General features: G+C 53.5%; 1 protein-coding gene across 1 annotated transcript; it reads left to right on the top strand.

The window, feature by feature from the left end:
- The first annotated feature begins 2,088 nt into the window (after positions 1–2,088).
- On the top strand, positions 2,089–6,994 carry LOC139247173 (maestro heat-like repeat-containing protein family member 1). The gene is made up of 2 exons (XM_070871559.1): positions 2,089–4,995; positions 5,741–6,994. The coding sequence occupies exons 1-2, from the start codon at positions 2,089–2,091 to the stop codon at positions 6,992–6,994; spliced, it is 4,161 nt and encodes a 1,386-aa protein (XP_070727660.1).
- The last annotated feature ends 14,433 nt before the right edge of the window (positions 6,995–21,427 follow it).

The raw sequence follows: 21,427 nt of genomic DNA, 5'->3' as shown, positions 1-21,427 counted from the left end.
CATGGATAGAGGATTGGCTAACTAACAGAAAGCAGAGAGTCGGGATAAATGGTTCATTCTCGGGTTGGCAATCAGTAACTCGGGGACTGTCGCAGGGATCAGTGCTGGGACCCCAACTATTTACAATCTATATTAATGACTTGGAAGAAGGTATCGAGTGTAACATAGCCAAGTTTGCTGACGATAAAAAGATGGAAGGAAAAGCAATGTGTGAGGAGGACACAAAAAGCCTGCAAAATGACATAGTTAGGCTAAGTGCGTGGGCAAAAATTTGGCAGATGCATGGTAATGTTGGAAAGTGTGAGGTTATGCACTTTGGCAGAAAAAAAAATCAAAGAGCAAGTTATTATTTAAATAGAGAAAAATTTCAAATTGCTGCAGTACAGCGGGACCTGGGGGTACTTGTGCAAGAAACACAAAAGGTTTGTACGCAGGTAAAGCAAGTGATCAGGAAGGCCAATGGAATCTTGGCCTTTATTGCAAAGGGGATGGTGTATAAAAGCAGTGAAGTTTTGCTACAGTTTATCAGGGTTTTGGTGAGGCCACACCTGGAATACTGCCTGCAGTTTTGGTTTCCATTTTTAAGAAAGGATATACTTGCTTTGGAGGCAGTTCAGAGAAAGTTCACAAGGTTGATTCCGGATATGAGGGGGTTGTCTTATGGGGAAAAGTTGAGTTGGTTGGGCCTCTATTCATTGGAATTCAGAAGAATAAGAGGTGATCTTATCGAAACATATAAGATTATGAGGGGGCTTGACAAGGTGGATGCAGAGAGGATGTTTCCACTGATGAAAGAGACTAGATCTAGGGGGCATATTCTTAGAATAAGGAGCCGCCCATTTAAAACTGAGATGAGGAGGAATTTCTTTTCTCTGAGGTTTGTAAATCTGTGGAATTCGCTGCCTCAGAGAGCTGTGGAAGCTGAGTCATTGAATAAATTTAAGACAAAGATAAACAGTCTCTTAACCGATAAGTGACTGAAGAGTTATGGGGAGTGGGCAGGGAAGTGAGCTTGAGTCCATGATCGGATCAGCCATGATCGGATTAAATGGCGGAGCAGGCTTGAGAGGACGTATGGCCGATTCCTGCTCCTATTTCTTATGTTCTTATGAATCTACCTCAAGCACAATTGCAGAAATGAGGCCAGAGATGAGCAAACATTGCTGTGCGTGCCCTGGGGCTCACCCTTACACTATAGGTCCATTCTGATGGAGTCACAACCATTTCTGATGCTGCAGGTGGGCAGCGTGGCCAATAGTCGCTCGGAGAAAGAATTGAAACCCTGGTATAACTGATATACCTGACTGCAATCCATATAGCCCATGGTTAATGCTTGGAGCTGAACCCCGGCAATGGTGCTGTGTAAGGGAGATATTACAGGCTCAGACTCCCAGTGTTGAGCTTCACCCGTTGGGAGCTCATAATGGGAATCTGAGGCATGGAGTGTCCGTGCACCCTGTCAGCAACACACATTGATACATTCTACACTTCAATCTGATCATTAGCTTTCTGAACAATCATTGTAAAAGCAGTTTAACAATCAACCCATAGATACACGACTCAATCAATTGTGAGCTCACCCTCACCAGTGAGGTCATCACCTGGCTGGTCATGTGACAGCTCGAGTCACAAGACATCACAATGAAATTCGTGACTTCACAAAAGCAGGAAATAATGACACGGTGTCTTTTCCACATAAAGCTGTCGGCTGCTTGGTCATCCAGCAGTTAAACTTTGTTTTTGACCACGAGGAGAAGGAGGGAAAGAGTTTTTCAAATAATTTTTTTCAAAGCAATCAACCAAAAGCTTTAAAGCATTAAATTAATTCAAGACCATCGAATTAGGAATCTACAAAGAAAGGTCTGAATAGGACGGACATCTCTGTGTGTGAGAAGTTCCATTCACAGGAGAGAAAGAGCCCGTGTTTGCGTCGAGACAAATAAAGGTCGAAATATCAAATCGACAACATAACAGCAGCAATACTGGTGATAATCGGTGAGTAAAAGCAGAGAGCTCTGTGTTGTTACAAGTCTGTTTATCACTAGGACACATTGTGTGAAACAAGAGAAGTGATTGAATTCCAGCAAAATGGTGACAAACAGAATAAAGTGTTCGATGGCCTTGATTATCAGTCTGTTTTCTGATGAAGATGACTTTGTTCCAATGAGATTAACTGAGTCACTGCAAGAACTGGGAAGGATCAATCATAAATACGTCCTTACGTACTGCCATAAGTATCTGACCAAAAACAAGTTGCGGCCGGCCCCACGTTGGGCCTTACTAACGGCGATGACGTTGGTAATAAAGGATAACCTTGGACACTTACACACACGGCTGGCTAAAAAACTGAGCAACTTGGCTTTGATGAACATGATCAGATCAGAGCATGTTGACCATCAGGAAGCGGCAAGTTGCCTCCTGGTTAGTCTGGGTGCCAGGTTTCCCATTGAAATTTTCAAGCACATCGAGTCGGGATGCCAACCATGGACCCAAGCATATTTCTTCGTGGTCCTGACACTGGCAAGGCTGTGTAGAGCAAACGTGCATTGCTTGGTACCTCGGATCAAGCCTGTCTTGAGAAACATGCTCCCCACACTGCATGGAGTAACTGATGGGGAAATAAAGTGGACTCTCTGTGTTTCATTGGGGCTTTTTAGTGAGAGCATTCAAATGTACCTGTCAAACCCAGAGGGGACCAGAAAACCTAAACTTGAGAAGAAGATGTTCTTTCATGAGATTTCTGCGGCTTACGATCTGCTTTTGAATTCCTGGCTGCCCATGAAAGAGCCCAAGGTGACCAGAGCAATACTAGAAACAGTCGCCCAGATAATCCAGCTAGTACCCAATGACAAACTGGACAAGGAGCTCCCCAGCTTAATTCCAACCCTTGTCTTGGTGTACCAGGAAACCTTTCCCCATGTTTCTGTCACGCGGTGTCTGTGCAGTGTCCTGCGCACTGCCATCGAGAGGAACAGTGAAGTACTCGTGACACAACTGCAGATTCTGCTGATCACTTTCCATGAGCAGATCTGTATTGTGATGGAACAACCCCAAAACACCTTATCTGAGAAGCAGCTAAATGAAATCCTTTGCTGCTTCAGAGTTCTAGCTCCGGCATTTACAAGCCAGATACTAGAGATCCTTCGGATGCAACTGGCAATTGACAATGAGCAAATTCAACTCGGGGCACTGTCCGTGCTGAAGTACCTTCTCGATACTGTCCCTTCAAACATGGAGAGTCAGAAGGATCAGATTCTGAATTGTGTGCGACGATCACTTTTAACTGGGAGTAACAGAGTGAAGGGAATCCTTGCCCAGGTAATATACACCATGGCCTGTCACAATTACTTGGAGCGAGAGGGAGGAAAGCAGCTGATGAAATTTATCATCCAACAGTGTGCTCTGCCCACCGAGGAGAACGAGGAGAGTACTGAAAGCGAAGAGGAGTTCTGCAGCGTAACGGCGGCCGTGGTTACGGATAAGGATTTAAGGAGACAGTGCGAAGGATTGCTGAAATTGATGGTGGGAACTTTACCGATTGGCGATGTCCTCTGGTCCTACCTACTGGAGTTTGTGATCACAGTAAAGTACACTGAAGCCTTTACAATAGTCTGTGGTTCCTCATATTGCGTTGGAATAAAGAGACTGATGGCGAGCAATACACAATTTGTTCTTAATTACGAGGACTATCCAAATCTTCCTGAGCCTCGTACACTGCTGACGCGGCTATTGATTGTGTCTTCTTCTCTGTGCCATGGAAAAGGCAGAGGTGTTCCTGCTCTGGGCTTACTATATCTCCTGGCAATGGACATCCACCCAGCAACAGTGAGAGTATGGGACAAGGAATTCCCAATGTTATGTAACTTTCTGGAGGTGAATTCAGAGAAGCCCAATCTCCAGAATGAGTGGGAAGAGAAACTGTTGGGGGTTGTGTCCCAGACTCTGGAAGCAAACGCGGATAAGGTGTGGATCACCCAGCTCATTGCAGAAATGACCCACTGCATTCACACCTATCGCCTGTATCCAACAGAGAGGGCTTTTCTGTACAAGTGTTTAGGGAGAGTGCTCCGACTGACCCAAGACAAAGACATCGTCAGTAAAAGTCTTCATCAGATGCTTCAGAGTGTTGAGCACAATGAAGATTTCGAGAGAGACAGGGTAGCCGCTGGAATTGGTGACTGTGCTGTAACACACTTAGATACCACGCTCACCACACTGAAGGCTTTCATGGAGTTCAATCGTTTGTGCATATCAAGTCCCTTTCCCCAGGTTGACAATCACATAATGAAAGTTAAAAGCACGCTCATTTTATGCTATGGGCAGATTATGTCACGTTGTCCTCGGGACCTCATTCTGCCCAGAATCGAGACCGACATTCTGCACAATGTGTTGGCTCTTTTCAACACCAAGATGTTTGGACTGAAATCCAAGGTGAAGGACTTGACACTGAAATTAAGTTTGACAAACACTGTGATACTGTTGGCCAAAGCTCTCCAACCCAGCGAAGAACACCCACCCTACACTCTGAGCAGAAAGGCAGAATTGCTGAGTTGCATGCAGGAGCTGATCACTGCCGAACCAAAGGAGATATTGAGCACTTGGGTTCGAAAGTCTGCCATGGACGCCTGTGCAGCCCTCATCAAACTGCAGCCTTCACTGAGCAGTGAGACTGAGCTGATTAGCATCTGTTTGAATCGTGTCTTCAGTTTGCCAGATTGGGAGAGCAGCACTGCCGACCAAAGTACAAACATGGACATGGCAGAGAGACAGAAGCTTCACACCGACACAATGGCCTCGGTGCAGGGTCTCCTGAAGCAATGCTTACTTTTGGATCTGTCTCCTGATGGGCTTCATTCTGTATTTAAAACCATGGAGACTGAGATCCAATCCACATGGGACCATGAGCGAGAAAAGGCAATGGAGAGCACTTTACAGCTGGTGACATTTTACCTGGAGAAACTGCAAGTTAGCAATAAGGTGCCATCCCATAACTTGGTGAGGATTATTGGATGTGTGGGGCTTCAATGTGCAGATCCATCGCATGTTGTAAGGGAGGCAGCCATTAAAAGCTTATGGATTGCTGTATATCCAGTTACACCTTGAAGGCTTTCCAGTGGGTCATCAAGATAAGGAAGTGGAGCATCTGAAAGCCATCAAAGGCGGATTGAAGCAATTTACCAGTCAGGCCCTCTTTCAAACCTGCACTGCTGTCGGTAACGTTTTATCCAAGTGCATAGCCCATGAGCAGTTGAACACTCTATTCTTCACATTCTTTAAAGGGCTGACAGACAAGCACCGGAACATTTCCTGCACAGCTTCTATTGTGACAAATGTCCTCATTACAACACGTGGAACCACCCTTGCAGATTTTGGGGAACAATCAAAGTATTGAGCCGTCACTTGCGTTCAATTACTGAGCCGCGGGTGAGAAATGCAGTGACGCATTCAATCTCCATTCTGGCCTCACACCATCTGCCAGCAGTTTTGTCCGCTCTCCTCACTTACCCCATTCCATTTGATGGATATATTTGTGACATATGGCGATCCCTCCTGACATGCATTATCACCGGCCAAATTCTTACTGAACAACATCAAATCATTGTATGATGACGGCAGATATTGCCATGTCACAGATACAAAAGATTCAGCAACTCAGCAGTCTTTAGCTGTCCTCTGTGCTCTTCGTGATGTGGTATGTGAGCCTGACTCAGGGCACGTGATAAACATTCTCTACCCCCAGTTAGTCAGCACCCTTCTGATTAATCTCAGCTTCAGTGTCTGGGTTCGCTTTCCGACCAACTTTCTGACAATTCCAAAGGCTGGGAACACCTTCGGCCCTGCTCTAAGACTGAATTATGCCGACGCTTGCCATTACTCAGCTGAGATTCTTCGAGCTGTCCTGTCACAGGGAAAGGGAGATGATCGCATCATGAGAGAAATGGGAGGTTGGGATCTCATCGTGAGCCCAAGAAAGCACCATGAGGGGGTTACACTGCTGGCAAGCACATTGACCGCGTGTGCTGCCCCGCATCTGATCAGCATTGTGGAGCAACTCACTCCTTGCCTTGACAACATAGGAGAGAGTCAGAGGATCACAAAAAATGCCTTCTTTGGGGAGCTTTTAAATCATTCCGTGGTGTGGGACTTGTTGCTGATGGATACCCTTCTGGAGAGTTTGTTTCGATGTTTGCTTGATGAGTCCCCAATTGTCCAATGGCTCGCTGTACAAGGTTTGGGAAATGCTGCAATTGGAGCTTCTCAACGGATAGACACATACTGCACCAAACTGTTGTCCACAATGCTATCTGTGATTGACCAGAAGTCCAAACCCGAGAATCTCATTGCAGTTGAGGCAATGTCGAGCATGTGCAAAGTTCTGGGTCAGCTCCAGGAGGATTATACAAATCCCATTCTTGGTGATGTGGCAATGGCAGTTCAGCCTTACTTGGAACATCAGCATGAGACAATGAGAGCTGCGGCGTTTAACGTTCTTGGCAAGCTAATAAGATTTGGGAGTGTGGAAATGAACCCTCCACATATGGAGCACATCAAGTCCACCTTGATCCGCTTGCTGCTACATCTCAACGCTGAGAGCATTGAAGTCACCAACGTCTGCAAATCCGTGCTGAATTCCTACGCTCCAGTAATGGAGTCAGCAAACATATCGAAGATGTTCCAAGAACTTTCCTCGGAGGAGACCACCCTGGATTATGAGAACTATTTAAGCAACATCTCCAGGCACATTGCCAAAGACTTGGACAACCAGATCCCCTTGTACATAAGGAGCTGTGCCGCCTTCCTAAGGAATGTGCTTCCTGCGGTCAGAGGGAACGCACTGACATTCCTCGCTTTCCTCATGTACAATGCCCCACCACATTATTACACATCACAGTCTGCAGCTCAGATTTGTGAGCAGATTATTGCCTTGCTGTCAGATCACGAGCAAGATGTCAGAACGAAAGCAGCCAAGACGATGCGATACCTCTACATGTAGTAGGGACCATCAGAACGAAATTATTGTAATGTATGCGTTTGTAGTGTGTTTGGAAATGAGTCTGAAGTCCAAAAATTCGCAGACCCAAAATAGGCAAAAGGGGGAAAGGGGAGGGGGAAGGGATTTGGCCGCGGCATGGGGGGGAGGGAGATGGAGAGTGATCCTGGGCGGGGCATCGGGGGAGGGGGAGGAGGGAGTGATCCTGGGCGGGGCATCGGGGGAGGGGGAGGGGGAGGGGGATTGTAAGAATGGCAGGCGGGGATGGGCGGGGATGAGGTGAGAATCGTTGCCTCGTGAGGTAATCGGAAACTTCGGGGGAGGAGGGGATTTGTAGGCCTCATGGGGGTAATGCGAGGCCTGTGGGATAGGGGGGATGGGAGCCCTCGGAGGTGGATTGGAGGCCTTGGGGGAGGTCTCCTATCATGGGGCGGAGGTGTGGGTGAGGCAGGGATGCTGGATCGGCACTTACCTCCTGGATCCAGCAGGTCTCGCCTTACTTTCGCTGGTTGATTCCCCGAGGCATGAGAAACCCGAACAGCCAGGGTTACATTTGAAATGGAGGTTAAATCTGAGGCATGCCAGCCGCATTATAATATTTAAATGAACCCCCCACCTCCTATGAGCAGGTTGGCTGCAATCCCCCCGGGCCCGCCCACATTAAACCGGCAGTGGTCGGGGGAGGGGTGTTACTCCCTGTGGGGAAGGGTCTATTTCCTGTCAGATCCCCTCCCTCCCCGACAGCCCAGTGGCGATTGAGGACTTGCTGTGGGCACAAACCCAGCGCCCACCACCCCTTTGTACAGTTTGTTGCACCACCAACATGTTCACCCACCTGTCTCAGGGAATCCTCTCATATCCTCAGTTTGGTGAAGCAGAAAGCAGAGTCCACAAAGAACTCCGTGTACTTCAAAACCTAATATCCATCTGCAAGGAGTGGGTGGGCTGTGTGGGGAGCACCGTCTGTTTATTCTCTGTCACTATCAAACATGGCTGCAAACCCTCCCTTGGCCGATTTCTGCCTTTCTCAGTGTTTATTGTGTAATCTTGTAATCTAACTTTCTACCAATAACCTTCATAAATAAGCTGCCTGTGGGCTAGAAATTGCCTGGAGATCGCCCGCGCCCGATCCTACGCAGTATTGACGCGGTTGGGTCTTTTCCACGGCCGGAATGCTGCTGGTGCACGCTCCCGAGGTTTTCGGACGGTCCATGTCGGCGGCAGCGATGCGGTGCGGGAGCGGAGCGCAGCGGGGCCAAAGTCGCGATCAGCTTTCCTGTAGAAAGGGAAGCTGAACCGTTGTGTGACAGGGCCGCAAACGCTTGTCTGCGCATTCTCCCGCCATTCTCCCGCCATTCTCCCGCCATTCCGGGGTCAAAGCTGACCCGCGCATGCACAGGCAACAGAAGGACCACACTCAACAGTTTGAAGCTGCAGAGGTTGGTGCGTCTCCGTGGGAGAGGGGCTGGGAGTGGGGGGGAGGGAGTAGGGGGGGGGTGGGGAGGGAGTGGGGGGAGGGGGGAGTGAGGGGGGAGTGGGTGGGGGGGTGGGAGGGAGTGGGTGGGGGGTGAGGGTGAGAGTGGGTGGGGGGTGGGGGGGCAGTGGGAGTGGGTGGGGGATGGGGGGAAGTGAGTGGGGGGGAGGGGGAGAACGAATGAGTGGGGGGAGGGGAAGAGTGAGTGGGGGGAGGGGGAGAAAGAATGAGTGGGGGGGAGGGGGAGAACGAGTGAGTGGGGGAGGGGGAGGGGGAGAGTGAGTGGGGGTAGGGGGAGAACGAGTGAGTGTGGGGGGAGGGGGAGAATGAGTGGGTGGGGGAAGGGGGAGAACGAGTGAGTGGGGGTGGTGGGGGAGTTCGAGTGAGTGGGGGGGGAACAAGTGAGTGGGGTGTGGGGGGGGAGGGGGAGAATGAGTGAGTGGGGGGGAGGGTTGATCGAGTGAGTGGGGGGGTGGGGGAGAAAAAGTGAGTGGGGGAGGAGGGGGAGAACGAGTGAGTGGGGGGGAGTGGGTGGGGAGAACGAGTGAGTGGGGAGGGGAGAACGAGTGAGTCGGGGGTGGTGTGGGAGGGGAGAACGAGTGAGTGGGGGTGAGGGGGGAGGTATAGAACGAATGTGGGGTGGGGAGGGGGAGAACGAGTGAGCGGGGGGGAGGGGGAGAACGAGTGAGTGGGGGGGAGGGGGAGAATGAGTGAGTGGGGGGGAGAACGAGTGAGTGGGGGGGAGGGGGAGAACGATTGAGTGGGGGGGAGAACGAGTGAGTGGGGGAGAATGGGTGGGGAGAACGAGTGAGTGGCGTGAGGGGGAGAACGATTGAGTGGGGGGAGGGGGAGAAAGAGTGAGTGGGGGGGAGAGGGAGAACGAGTGAGTGGGGGGGAGGGGGAGAACGAGTAAGTGGTGGGGGGAGGGGGAGAACGAGTGAGTGGGGGAGAATGGGTGGGGAGAACGAATGAGTGGGGGAGGGGGAGAACAAGTGAGTGGGGGGAGGGGGAGAAAGAGTGAGTGGGGGGGAGAGGGAGAACGAGTGAGTGGGGGGGAGGGGGAGAACGAGTGAGTGGGGGGGGAGAATGAATGAGTGGGGGGGAGGGGGAGAACGAGTGAGTGGAGGGGAGGAGGAGAAAGAGTGAGTGGGGTGGGAGAACGAATGAGTGGGGGGGTGGGGGAAAACGAGTGGATGGGGGTGGAGGGGGAGAACGAGTGAGTGAGGGGGAGGGGAGAACGAGTGAGTGGGGGGGGAGAATGAATGAGTGGGGGGGAGGGGGAGAATGAGTGAGCGGAGTGGAGAACGAGTGAGTGCGGGGAGGAGGAGAACGAGTGAGTGGGGGAGGGGGTGAAGGAGTGAGTGGGGTGGGGGTGAACGAGTGAGTGGGGGGGGAGAAAGAGTGAGTGGGGGGGAGAACGAGTGAGTGAGGGGAGGGGGAGAATGAGTGAGTGGAGGGGAGGGGGAGAACGAGTGAGTGGGGGGTGGGGGGAGGGGGAGAACGAGTGATTGGGGGGGGAGAACGAGTGGTTGGTGGGGAGAATGAGTGAGTGGGGGGAGGGGGAGAACGAGTGAGTGGGGGGAGGGGGAGAGCGAGTGAGTGGGGGGGAGGGGGAGAACGAGTGAGTGGGGGTGAGGTGGAGAACGAGTGAGTGGGGGGTGGGGGGAGGGGGAGAACGAGTGCGTGGGGGGGAGGGGGAGAACGAGTGGTTGGGGGGGAGAACGAGTGAGTGGGGGGAGGGGGAGAACGAGTGAGTGGGGGGGAGAACGAGTGACTGGAGGGTAGGGGCAGAACGAGTGATTGTGGGGGAGGGGGAGAATGAGTGAGTGGGGGGTAGGGGGTGAACGAGTGAATGGGGGGTGGGGGGGAGGGGGAGAACGAGTGAATGGGGGGGAGGGGGAGAATGAGTGAGTGGGGGGTAGGGGGTGAACGAGTGAATGGGGGGTGGGGGGGAGGTGGAGGAAGAGTGAGTGGGGCGTGGAGGGGAGGGGGAAAATGAGCGAGTGGTGGTGAGGGGTGAACGAGTGAGTGGGGGGAGGGGGAGAACGAGTGAGTGGGGGGAGAGGGACGGGGAGAGTGAGTGGGGGGAAGGGGGAGAACGAGTGAGTGGGGGAGGGGGAGAATGAGGGTGGGTGGGGGGAAGGCGGAGAACGAGTAATTGTGCGAGGGGGTGAACACGTGGGTGGGGGAGGAGGGGGAGAATGAGTGAGTGGGGGGGGGAGAACGAGAGTGGGGTGAGGGGTGGGGGAGGATGAGTGAGTGGGGGAGGGGTAGGGGGAGAGTGAGTGGGGGGGAGAGGGAGAACGAGTGAGTGGGGGGGAGAACGAGTGAGTCGGGGGTGGGGTGGGAGGGGGAGAACGAGTGAGTGGGGGGAGGGGGTGATCGAGTGAGTGGGGGGGTGGGGGAGAACAAGTGAGTGGGGGAGGAGGGGGAGAACGAGTGAGTGGGGGGGAGTGGGTGGGGAGAACGAGTGAGTGGGGAGGGGGAGAACGAGTGAGTGGGGGGTGGTGTGGGAGGGGAGAACGAGTGAGTGGGGGTGAGGGGGGAGGTATAGAACGAATGTGGTGTGGGGAGGGGGAGAACGAGTGAGCGGGGGGGAGGGGGAGAACGAGTGAGTGGGGGGGAGGGGGAGAATGAGTGAGTGGGGGGGAGAACGAGTGAGTGGGGGGGAGGGCGAGAACGATTGAGTGGGGGGGAGAACGAGTGAGTGGGGGAGAATGGGTGGGGAGAACGAGTGAGTGGCGTGAGGGGGAGAACGATTGAGTGGGGGGAGGGGGAGAAAGAGTGAGTGGGGGGGAGAGGGAGAACGAGTGAGTGGGGGGAAGGGGGAGAACGAGTAAGTGGTGGGGGGAGGGGGAGAACGAGTGAGTGGGGGAGAATGGGTGGGGAGAACGAATGAGTGGGGGAGGGGGAGAACAAGTGAGTGGGGGGAGGGGGAGAAAGAGTGAGTGGGGGGTAGGGGGTGAACGAGTGAATGGGGGTAGGGGGGAGGGGGAGAACGAGTGAGTGGGGCGTGGAGGGGAGGGGGAAAATGAGCGACTGTGGGTGAGGGGAGAACGAGTGAGTGGGGGGAGGGAGAGAACGAGTGAGTGGGGGAGGGGGAGAACAAGTGAGTGGGGGGAGAGGGACGGGGAGAGTGAGTGGGGGGAAGGGGGAGAAGGAGTGAGTGAGGGGAGGGGGAGAATGAGGGGGGTTGGGGGAAGGGGGAGAATGAGTGAGTGGGGGGGAGGGGGAGAACGAGTGAGTGGAGGGAGGGGGAGAATGAGTGAGTGGGAGGGGGAGAACGAGTGACTGGGGAGGGAGAACGAGTGATTGGGAGGGGGAGGGGGAGAACGAGTAAGTGGGGGGAGGGGGAGGTGGAGGGTGAGTGGGGTGGATGGGGTGAACGAGTGAGTTGGGGGAGGGGGAGAACGAGTGAGTGGGGGGAGGGGTAGAACGAGTGAGTGAGTGGGTGGGGAGAACGAGTGAGTGAGTGAGAGGTGGAGGGGGAGAAAGAATGAGTGAGAGGAGTGGGGAGGGGATGGGGAGAGTGGGGTGGAGGGGGAGAGTGGGGGGGTGAGAGTGAGGGGGAGAACGAGTGAGTGGGGGGGGAACGAGTGAGTCGGGTGTGGAGGGGAGGGAGAGAACGAGTGAGTGGGGGGGGAGAATGAGTGGGTGGAGGGGAGGGGGAGAACGAGTGAATGGGAAGGGGAGGGGGAGAACGAGTGAGTGGGGGAGGAGGGGGACAACGTGTGAGTGGGGGGGAAGGGGGAGAACGAGTGAGTGGGAAGGGGAGGGGGAGAACGCGTGAGTGGGGGAGGAGGGGGAGAACGAGTGAATGGGAAGGGGAGGGGGAGAACGAGTGAGTGGGGGAGGAGGGGGAGAACGAGTGAGTGGGGGGGGAAGGGGGAGAATGAGTGAGTGGGGGGAGAACGAGTTGGTGAGGGAGAGGGGGAGAACGAGTGAGTGGTGGGGGGAGGGGGAGAACGAGTGAGTGGTGGGGGGAGGGGGAGAACGAGTGAGTGGTGGGGGGAGGGGGAGAACGAGAGAGTGGGGGGGAGAACGAGTAAGTGAGGGGGAAGGGAGAGAACGAGTGAGTTGGGGGGAGGGGGAGAACGAGTGAGTGGGGGGAGGGGAGTGGGAGAGTGAGTGGGGGGCGAGAACGAGTGAGTGGGGGGGTTGGGAGAGAACGATTGAGTTGGGGGGAGGGGGAGAACGAGTGAGTGGGGGGGAGGGGGAGAACGAGTGAGTGAGTGGGCGGGGAGAACGAGTGAGTGAGTGAGAGGGGGAGGTGGAGAAGGAGTGAGTGGGGGAGAAGGAGTGAGTGAGAGGAGTGGGGAGGGGATGTGTAGAGTGGGGGGGAGGGGGAGAGTGGGGGAGAGTGGGGGAGGCGAGAGTGAGGGGGAGAACGAGTGAGTGGGGGGAAACGAGTGAGTCGGGGGTGGAGGTTGAGAGAGAACGAGTGAGTGGGGGGGGGAGAATGAGTGGGTGGGGGAAGGGGGAGAACGAGTGAATGGGAAGGGGAGGTGAAGAACGAGTGAGTGAGGGGTGAGGGGGAGAACGAGTGAGTGGGAGGGGGAGAACGAGTGAGTGGGGGAGAACGAGTGTGTGGGGGGTGCGGGGGTGGGGGAAAATGAGTGAGTGGGGGGGGTGAACGAGTTGGTGGGGGGGAGGGGGAGAACGAGTGAGTGGTGGGGGGAGGGGGAGAACGAATGCGTGGGGGTGGGAACGAGAGAGTGGGGGAGGAGGGGGAGAATGAGTGAGTTGCGGGGGAGGAGGAGAACGAGTGAGTGGGGGGGCGAGTGTGTGGGGGGTGCGGGGGTGGGGGAAAATGAGTGAGTGGGGGGGTGAACGAGTTGGTGGGGGGGAGGGGGAGAACGCGTGAGTGGTGGGGGGAGGGGGAGAACGAATGAGTGGGGGGGAGAACGAGAGAGTGGGGGAGGAGGGGGAGAATGAGTGAGTTGCGGGGGAGGAGGAGAACGAGTGAGTGGGGGGGGGCGTGTGTGTGGGGGGTGCGGGGGTGGGGGAGAATGAGTGAGTGGGGGGGGAGAACGAGTGAGTGGGGGGGGAGAACGAGTGAGTTGCGGAGGAGGAGGAGAACAAGTGAGTTGCGGGGGAGAACGAGTGAGTGGGGTGGAGGGGGAGAATGAGTGCGTGGGGGTTGGGGGGGAGGGGGAGAATGAGAGTGTGGTGGGGGAGGGGAGAACGAGTGAGTGGGGGGAGGAGGAGAACGATTGAGTGGGGGGGAGGAGGAGAACGAGTGAGTGGGGGGGAGGGGAGAACGAGTGAGTTTGGGGAGGGGAGAACGAGTGAGTGGGGGGAGGGGGAGAACGAGTGAGTGGGTGTGGGGAGGGGGAGAACGAGTGAGTGAGTGGTGGCGGGGAGGGGGAGAACGAGTGAGTGAGTGTGGGGGGAGGGCAGAAGGAGTGAGTGGGTGTGGGGAGGTGAAGAACGAGTGAGTGAGTGGGGGGAGGGGGAGAACGAGTGAGTGAGTGGGGGCGGGGAGGGGAAGAACGAGTGCGTGAGTGGGGGGGAGAACGAGTGAGTGAGTGTGGGGAAGGGGAGAAGGAGTGAGTGGGGGAACAGGAGTGAGTGAGAGGAGTGGGGAGGGGATGGGGAGAGTGGGGTGGAGGGGGAGAGTGGGGCGGAGGGCGAGACTGAGGGGGAGAGTGAGAGGTGTGCGGGGCTGGGAGGGGGAGGGGGAGAGTGAGAGGAGTGGGGTGGAGGGGGAGTGTGAGGGGGAGGTGGAGAGTGGGGGGGAGGGGGAGAGTGGGGGGAGGGCGAGAGTGAGGGGGAGAGTTAGAGGAGTGGGGGGAGGGAGAGTGAGAGGAGTGTGGGGGAGGGGGGAGTGAGAGGAGTGGGGGGGAGGGGGGAGTGAGAGGAGTGGGGGGGAGGGGGAGAGTGAGAGGAGTGGGTGGTGGGGGAGTGGGGGGAAGGGGAGAGTGTGGGGGAGGGGGAGAGTGCGGGGAGTGGGAGAGAGTGGGGAGCTGGAGGGGGAGGGGAACAGTGGGGGAGAGGAGGGGACAGTAGGGAAAGGGGGAGAGTGAGAAGAGTGGGGGAGGGGGAGAGTGGGGGGGGAGAGTGGGGGGGGGAGAGAGAGAAGTGGGGAGGGAGAGTGAGAAGTGGGGGGTGGAGAGTGAGAAGTATGGGGAGGGGGAGAGTGAGGAGTGGGGAGGGGAGAGTGAGAGGAGTGGGAAGAGTGCGAGTGAGAGAAGTGGGGAGGGGAGAGTGAGAGGGGTGGGGAGGTGAGAGTGAGGGGAGTGGGGAGGGGAGAGTGAGAGTGAGGTGAGAGGAGTGGGGAGGGGAGAGTGAGAGTGAGAGGAGTGGGGAGGGGAGAGTGAGAGTGAGAGTGAGAGTGGGGAGGGGAGGCTGAGGAGTGGTGAGTGGGGAGGGGGGCAGAGGCGCGGGGACTGGGGAGGGGGGCAAAGGAGTGGGGTAGGGAAGTGGGGAGAGGAGGCAGGGGAGTGGGGAAGGAATGCAGGGGAGTGGGGAGTGGGGAGCAGAGGAGTGCGGAGCAGAGGAGTTGGGAGTGGGGAGCAGAGGAGTTGGGGGCAGAGGAGTGGGGAGGGGAGGGCAGAGGAGTGAGGTGTGGGGGCAGAGGAGTGGGGTGTGGGGGCAGAGGAGTGGGGTGTGGGGGCAGAGGAGTGGGGAGCAGAGGAGAGTGGAGAGCGGAGCAGAGGAGAGTGGAGTGGGGAGCAGAGGAGAGTGGAGTGGGGAGCAGAGGAGAGTGGAGTGGGGAGCAGAGGAGTGGGGAGTGGGGAGCAGAGGAGTGTGGAGTGGGGCCAGAGGAGTGGGGAGTGGGAGCAGAGGAGTGGGGAGGGGCGGCAGAGGAGTGGGGAGGGGAGGCAGAGGAGTGGGGAGGGGAGGCAGAGGAGTGGGGAGTGGGGGCAGAGGAGTGGGGAGTGGGGGCAGAGGAGTGGGGAGGGGGTGCAGAGGAGTGGAGAGTGGGGGCAGAGGAGTGGGGAGTGGGGGCAGAGGAGTGGGGAGTGGGGGTAGAGGAGTGGGGAGTGGGGGCAGAGGAGTGGGGAGTGGGGGCAGAGGTGTGGGGAGTGGGGGCAGAGGAGTGGGGAGGGGGGGCAGAGGAGTGGGAGTGGGGCAGAGGAGTGGGGAGTGGGGGCAGAGGAGTTGGGAGGGAGGCTGGGAGTGTTTGGATGTCCGTTGGCGAGGAGCTGGGAGCATTTGCTGGATTTCTGAGCATTCATTACAATTTTCACAATTATATAATATTATATAAGAATATAACTCATAATGTAAGTAATAATAATCATATCTGTGAAAAAGAATAATAACAATAATAAATGGAGGTGCTGTGCTGGTGCAGAATGTTGTGGTCCCCACGTGGGCAGGGCCAGGGGGATTGTTAGTGGGAGGAGGAGCAGGAGGGGGTCAGGGTCAAGGGTCAGGGGGGATTGGGGAAAGGTGTTGGGAAAGGTGGGCACAGGTAGAATTGTGGGAGGGGGCAGGGTCTTTTCCGTGCTGTTTATACTGTTGTTGTTTGTTCTTTATAATATTTGTTTCTGTGAGAATTTATATTCTTCAAAAATATGTCATTTTATTACTTTGTTGACGTTTTAAAAAATTGCTACTTTTAGATAAAATTTTATTCAATTAAACCATTATTGTACTGTGTCTCACTCACTCCTGGGACATTGACAACTTTTATGAAAGACAACTGTAAATGTATGATTGAGGGCGTCCCTTGTAAACTCAGACCTTATCCTGGATGGCCCAGACCCAACTGACTGGGGTTTCCCTGAGTCTTGTGAACATCACGTAACTGGGTCAGCCCCTCCCAATGCAACAGCTCCAGCAACCTGTGTGCATCCTCACCGGGGCATACATTACAGTGTGACGCCTGCTACAGCTGGATAGCCCCACGGCCACACTGTAAAGCCGCGTGAAGTATGGTTACTTGGATGTACACCCAGTCATTCCCGCCTCGGGTCGTTATGTACACCTAGTGACCTCCCCCCTAGGGTCATTATGTGCACACAGTCACTCCCCCCTCGGGTCATTATGTAAACACAGTGACCACCCCCTCAGGCCGTAATGTGCACACAGTGACCCCCCCTCGGGTCATTAAGTACACATAGTGACCCCCCACCCCTCGGGCCGTTATGTACACGCAATGACCCTCCGCCCCCCTCGGGCCGTTATGTACACACTTGGATGAGCCCCCATTGCGTGGACATAACCCCTCCCCCCTCGGTGTGGGACAGTGAGCCCCTTTCTCTCTCCAATCCTGTACTGGGATTTAATTCTGTGCCTGGTGTGGGTCTGAGACAACGAGCCTCTTTGAATAGCCGTTAGAATAGGTGAACTTTTTGACTGCACTGTCCAATCATTTGCAAGGCTTTTACAGGTCACAATCCTTCATAGACTTGCTGATACAGTGTTTGCACGTTGGTGAGGTGAAGTTCCGTCCACCACAGAGCTCAAGTGTCAATCAGCGAACACACAACCGATTTATAGCAGGAACTCCGCATATATGTCAGCCCAAAGCCGACTGAAGAAAAGTTCTCCCAATCACATTCAAATGATACAAAAGTTCATTATCCGCATAGAATCACTTCAGCACAGTAGTGCTGGTCATGTTGAACAAACCTCACATATCTGTTAATATGTACAACACATTTCATTACATTTGCATCAACAATGGCTTTTCTTCATTATCCACCATCTTCTGGGCCACTGTGAAGCTGCAGCAAAATGGAGGGAGTGATGTCGCTGGGCCCAAGTCAGGTCAGTCCTCCAGCAATGGGCGGTATCCAGCGCAGCGTTAACAGGCGGTAGCAGGCCTTAAAAATACATTTTAATGGAATTTCGGGCTGGGAGGGAGTTTTCCGACTGTTTGGGATCTGCAAAGTGGGCGGGGGCTTTGCAGCATCGGCGGCGGTAATGGGTGGCCCATATTATCACCACGCTAATCGGGAGCGGTAACTGTGGTAACGGGCATCCCAAATTACCACCGGCGCTAATCGGGAGCGGTAACTGTGGTAATGGGCATCCCAAGTTACCACCGGCGCTAATCGGGGGTGGTTACGGCGGTGACTGGGTGGTAGTGGCGGGTAATGGTGGGCCCAATTTACCGCCGGTGCTAATCGGGGGCGGTAACTGTGGTGACTGGGTGGTAACGGCGGGTAATGGTGGGCCCAATTTACCAGCGGCGCTAATCGGGGGCGGTAACGGCGGTGACTGGGTGGTAGCGGCGGGTAATGGTGGGCCCAATTTACCGCCGGTGCTAATCGGGGGCGGTAACGGCGGTAACGGGTGCTAATTTCCATTTTTTATCAAAACGGGTGTAACTGGACGGTAAATGGGCAATTTGAGAGGGAATGCGAGCCCGTGTGTTTTCCTGATCATCAATTATTGATCCTCACTCAATCAATGCACATTAGAATGGTTCATCCTTCAGTCTGGATGTCCGTTTGCCTGCATCAGTGGTACCCAATTGTGTCTATTGGCCTTCACCATGACAGTGGCTAAAAAAAACAGCCAAAAACTAAATGCCATCATCACTCAGAGATCCCAAGTGTTTCTAGTACCGACATTGTGGCTCTCCCATCCTGGCTCTGCGTCTCGCCCAGTGACAGCGCAGGTCGGAGGTCATCACGCTGGATACCTTGTGTTCCTGATTATTCCCGGGTGTTGATTTTAACGGTGAGATATTGGGGAGAGCCACGGGTTAGGTGCGCTGGCCCTCAATGCCTGATTCACTGCTCTGTGCTCCCGTCAAGCGAGACTCTGCCCCGGGAGCAAAGTCCTTGTATTTGGGCCCTCAGATATACAGGCAGGGTTCGTACAGGTGAGTGCTGGGCCTGGCTGGCCAGCAATTCCTTGCCCTATGGTGGGACGCTGCAGGCTTGCCCACCCAATCCCCCAGTTCTATTCAATATCTGTTGATTCAACGCCAGATGTCACACACTCAGAGCAGCTGACATTTATCGTCTGCCAAGTTGTAACGACTGGTCCTGAGGAAAGATTCCTTAAGTTCTTGCCAATAATCGGTCATATGGGACAAAAAATAGCAGAAATAATACTGGCCTTTCTGGATGAGAACAGGATCGACCTACAAAATTGCTGCGGTCAATTGTATGATAATGCTTCAAATATGAGTGGGAAATACATTGGTGCCCAAGCTGCCATCAAAGAGCAATGCCCATAGAAACATAGAAACATAGAAAATAGGTGCAGGAGTAGGCCATTAGGCCCTTCGAGCCTGCACCACCATTCAATAATATCATGGCTGATCATTCACCTCAGTACCCTCTTCCTGCTTCCTCTCCATACCCCTTGATCCCTTCAGCCGTTAGAGCCACATCTAACTCCCTATTGAGTTTATCCAACGAACTGGCATCAACAACTCTCTGCAGTAGGGAATTCCACAGGTTAACAACACTCTGAGTGAAGAAGTTTCTCCTCATCTCAGTCCTAAATGGTTCACCCCTTACCCTTCGACTATGTCCCCTGGTTCTGGACTTCCCTAACATCGGGAACATTCTTCCTGTTTCTAACCTCTCCAGTCCCGTCAGAATTGTATATGTTTCTGAGGTGCCCTCTCATCCTTCTAAACTCCAGTGAATAAAGGCCCAGTCAATCCAGTCTCTCCGCATATGTCAGTCCAGCCATCCTGGGAATCAGTCTGGTGCAACTTCGCCGCACTCCCTCAATAGCAAGAACGTCCTGCCTCAGATTAGGAGACTAAAACTGAACACAATATTCCAGGTGAGGCCTCACCAAGGCCCTGTAGAACTGCAGTAAGACCTCCCTGCTCCTATACTCAAATTCTCTATCTATGAAGGCCAACATGCCATTTGCCTTCTTCTCCGCCTGCTGTACCTGCATGCCAACTTTCAATGACTGATGTACCATGACACCCAGGTCTTGTTGCACTTTCCCTTTTCCTAATCTGCCGCCATTCATATAATATTCTGCCATCGTGTTTTTGCCCCCAAAGTGGATAATCTCACATTTAGCCACATTATACTGCATCTGCCATGCATTTGCCCACTCACCTAACGTGTCCAAGGCACCCTGCAGATTCTTGGCGTCCTCCTCACAGCTCACACCACCACCCAGTTTAGTGTCATCTGCAAACTTGGAGATTTTGCTCTCAATTCCTTCATCTAAATCATTAATGTATATTGTAAAAAGCTGGGTTCCCAGCACTGAGCCCTGTGGCACCCCATTAGTCACTGCCTGCCATTCTGAAATGGACCCATTTATCCCGACTCTGCTTCCTGTCTGCCAACCAGTTCTCTTTCCATGTCAGTACATTACGCCCAATACCATGTGCTTTAATTTTGCACACCAATCTCTTGTGTGGGACCTTGTCAAAAGCCTTTTGAAATTCCAAGTCCACCATATCCACTGGTTCTCCCTTGTCCACTCTGCTAGTTACATCCTCAAAAATGTCCAGAAGATTTGTCAAGCATGATTTCCCTTTCAGAAATCCATGTTGACTTGGACCGATCCTGTCACTGCTTTTCATCTTTAGTAATTGATTCCAACATTTTCCCCACTGCTGATGTCAGGCTAACCGATCTATAATTGTCCATTTTCTCTCTCCCTCCTTTTTTAAAAAGTGGTGTTACATTAGCTATCCTCCAGTCCTTTGGAACTGATCCAGAGTCGATAGACTTTTGGAAAATAATCACCAATACATCCACTATTTCTAGGGCCACTTCCTTAAGTACTCTGGGATGCAGACTATCAGGCTGCAGGGATTTATCGGCCTTCAATTCCATCAATTTCCCTAACACAATTTCCCACATAATAAGGATATCCTTCAGTTCCTCCTTTTCACTTGACCCTCGGTCCCCTTGTACTTCCAGAAGGTTATTTGCGTCTTCCTTCGTGAAGACAGAACCAAAGCATTTGTTCAACTGGTCTGCCATTTCTTTGTTCCCCATTATTAGTTCATCTGAATCTGACTGCAAGGGACCTACGTTTGTCTTCACGATTCTTTTTCTCTTCACATATCTGTAGAAGCATTTGCATCAGTTTTTATGTTCCCGGCAAGCTCCCTCTCATACTCTATTTCCCCCCTCATAATTAAACCCTTTGTTCTCCTCTGCTGAATTCTAAATTTCTCAGGTTTGCTGCTTTTTCTGGCCAATTTATATGCCTCTTCCTTGGATTTAACAATATCCTTAATTTTCCTTGTTAGCCACGGTTGAGCCACCTTCCCCGTTTTATTTTTACTCCAGACAGGGATGTACAATTGTTGAAGTTCATCCATGTGATCTTTAAATGTTTGCCTTTGCCTATCCACCGTCAACCCCTTAAGTATTATTTGCCCGTCTATTCTTGCCAACTCACGTCTCATTCCATCGAAGTTACCTTTCCTTAAGGTCAGGTCCCTAGTCTCTGAATTATCTGTGTCACTCTTCATCTTAATAAGGAATTCTACCATACTATGGTCACTCTTCCCCTAGGGGCCTCGCACAACAAGATTGCTCATTCGTCCTTTCTCATTACACATCACCCATTCTAGGATGGCCAGCCTTCTAGTTTGTTCCTCAACATATTGGTCCAGAAAACCATCCCTAATACACTCCAGAAAATCCTCCTCCATTGTATTGCTACAGTTTGGTTAGCCCAATCTTTGTGGAGATTAATGTTGCCCATGATAACTGCACGCATTTATTGCACACATCCCTAATTTCTTGTTTGATGCTGTTCCCAACCTCACTACTACTGTTTGGTGGTCTGCACACAACTCCCACTAGTGTTTTCTGCCCTTTGGTATTCCGCAGCTCCACGCACACAGATTCCACATCATCCAAGCTTATGTCCTTCCTTACTAGCAACGCTACCCCACCTCCTTTTCCTTTTTGTCTATCCTTACAGAATGTTGAATACCCCTGGATGTTGCGTTCCCAGCCTTGGTCACCCTGGAGCCATGTCTCCATGATGCCAATTATATCAAAATCATTAATTGCTGCCTGTGCAGTTAATTTATCCACTTTATTACGAATACT

This window comes from Pristiophorus japonicus, unplaced genomic scaffold (genome assembly GCF_044704955.1).
Source record: "Pristiophorus japonicus isolate sPriJap1 unplaced genomic scaffold, sPriJap1.hap1 HAP1_SCAFFOLD_262, whole genome shotgun sequence".
NCBI lineage: Eukaryota > Metazoa > Chordata > Chondrichthyes > Pristiophoridae > Pristiophorus > Pristiophorus japonicus.
This window is presented reverse-complemented; position numbering and strand designations above follow the sequence as displayed.

Bases quoted from the DNA above. Each gene is read 5' to 3' on its own strand.
- LOC139247173 (XM_070871559.1), top strand. From the start codon at position 2,089: ATGGTGACAAACAGAATAAAGTGTTCGATGGCCTTGATTATCAGTCTG. The intron at 4,996-5,740 runs GTGAGGATTATT...CTCTACCCCCAG, and splicing joins AGGTGCCATCCCATAACTTG to TTAGTCAGCACCCTTCTGAT.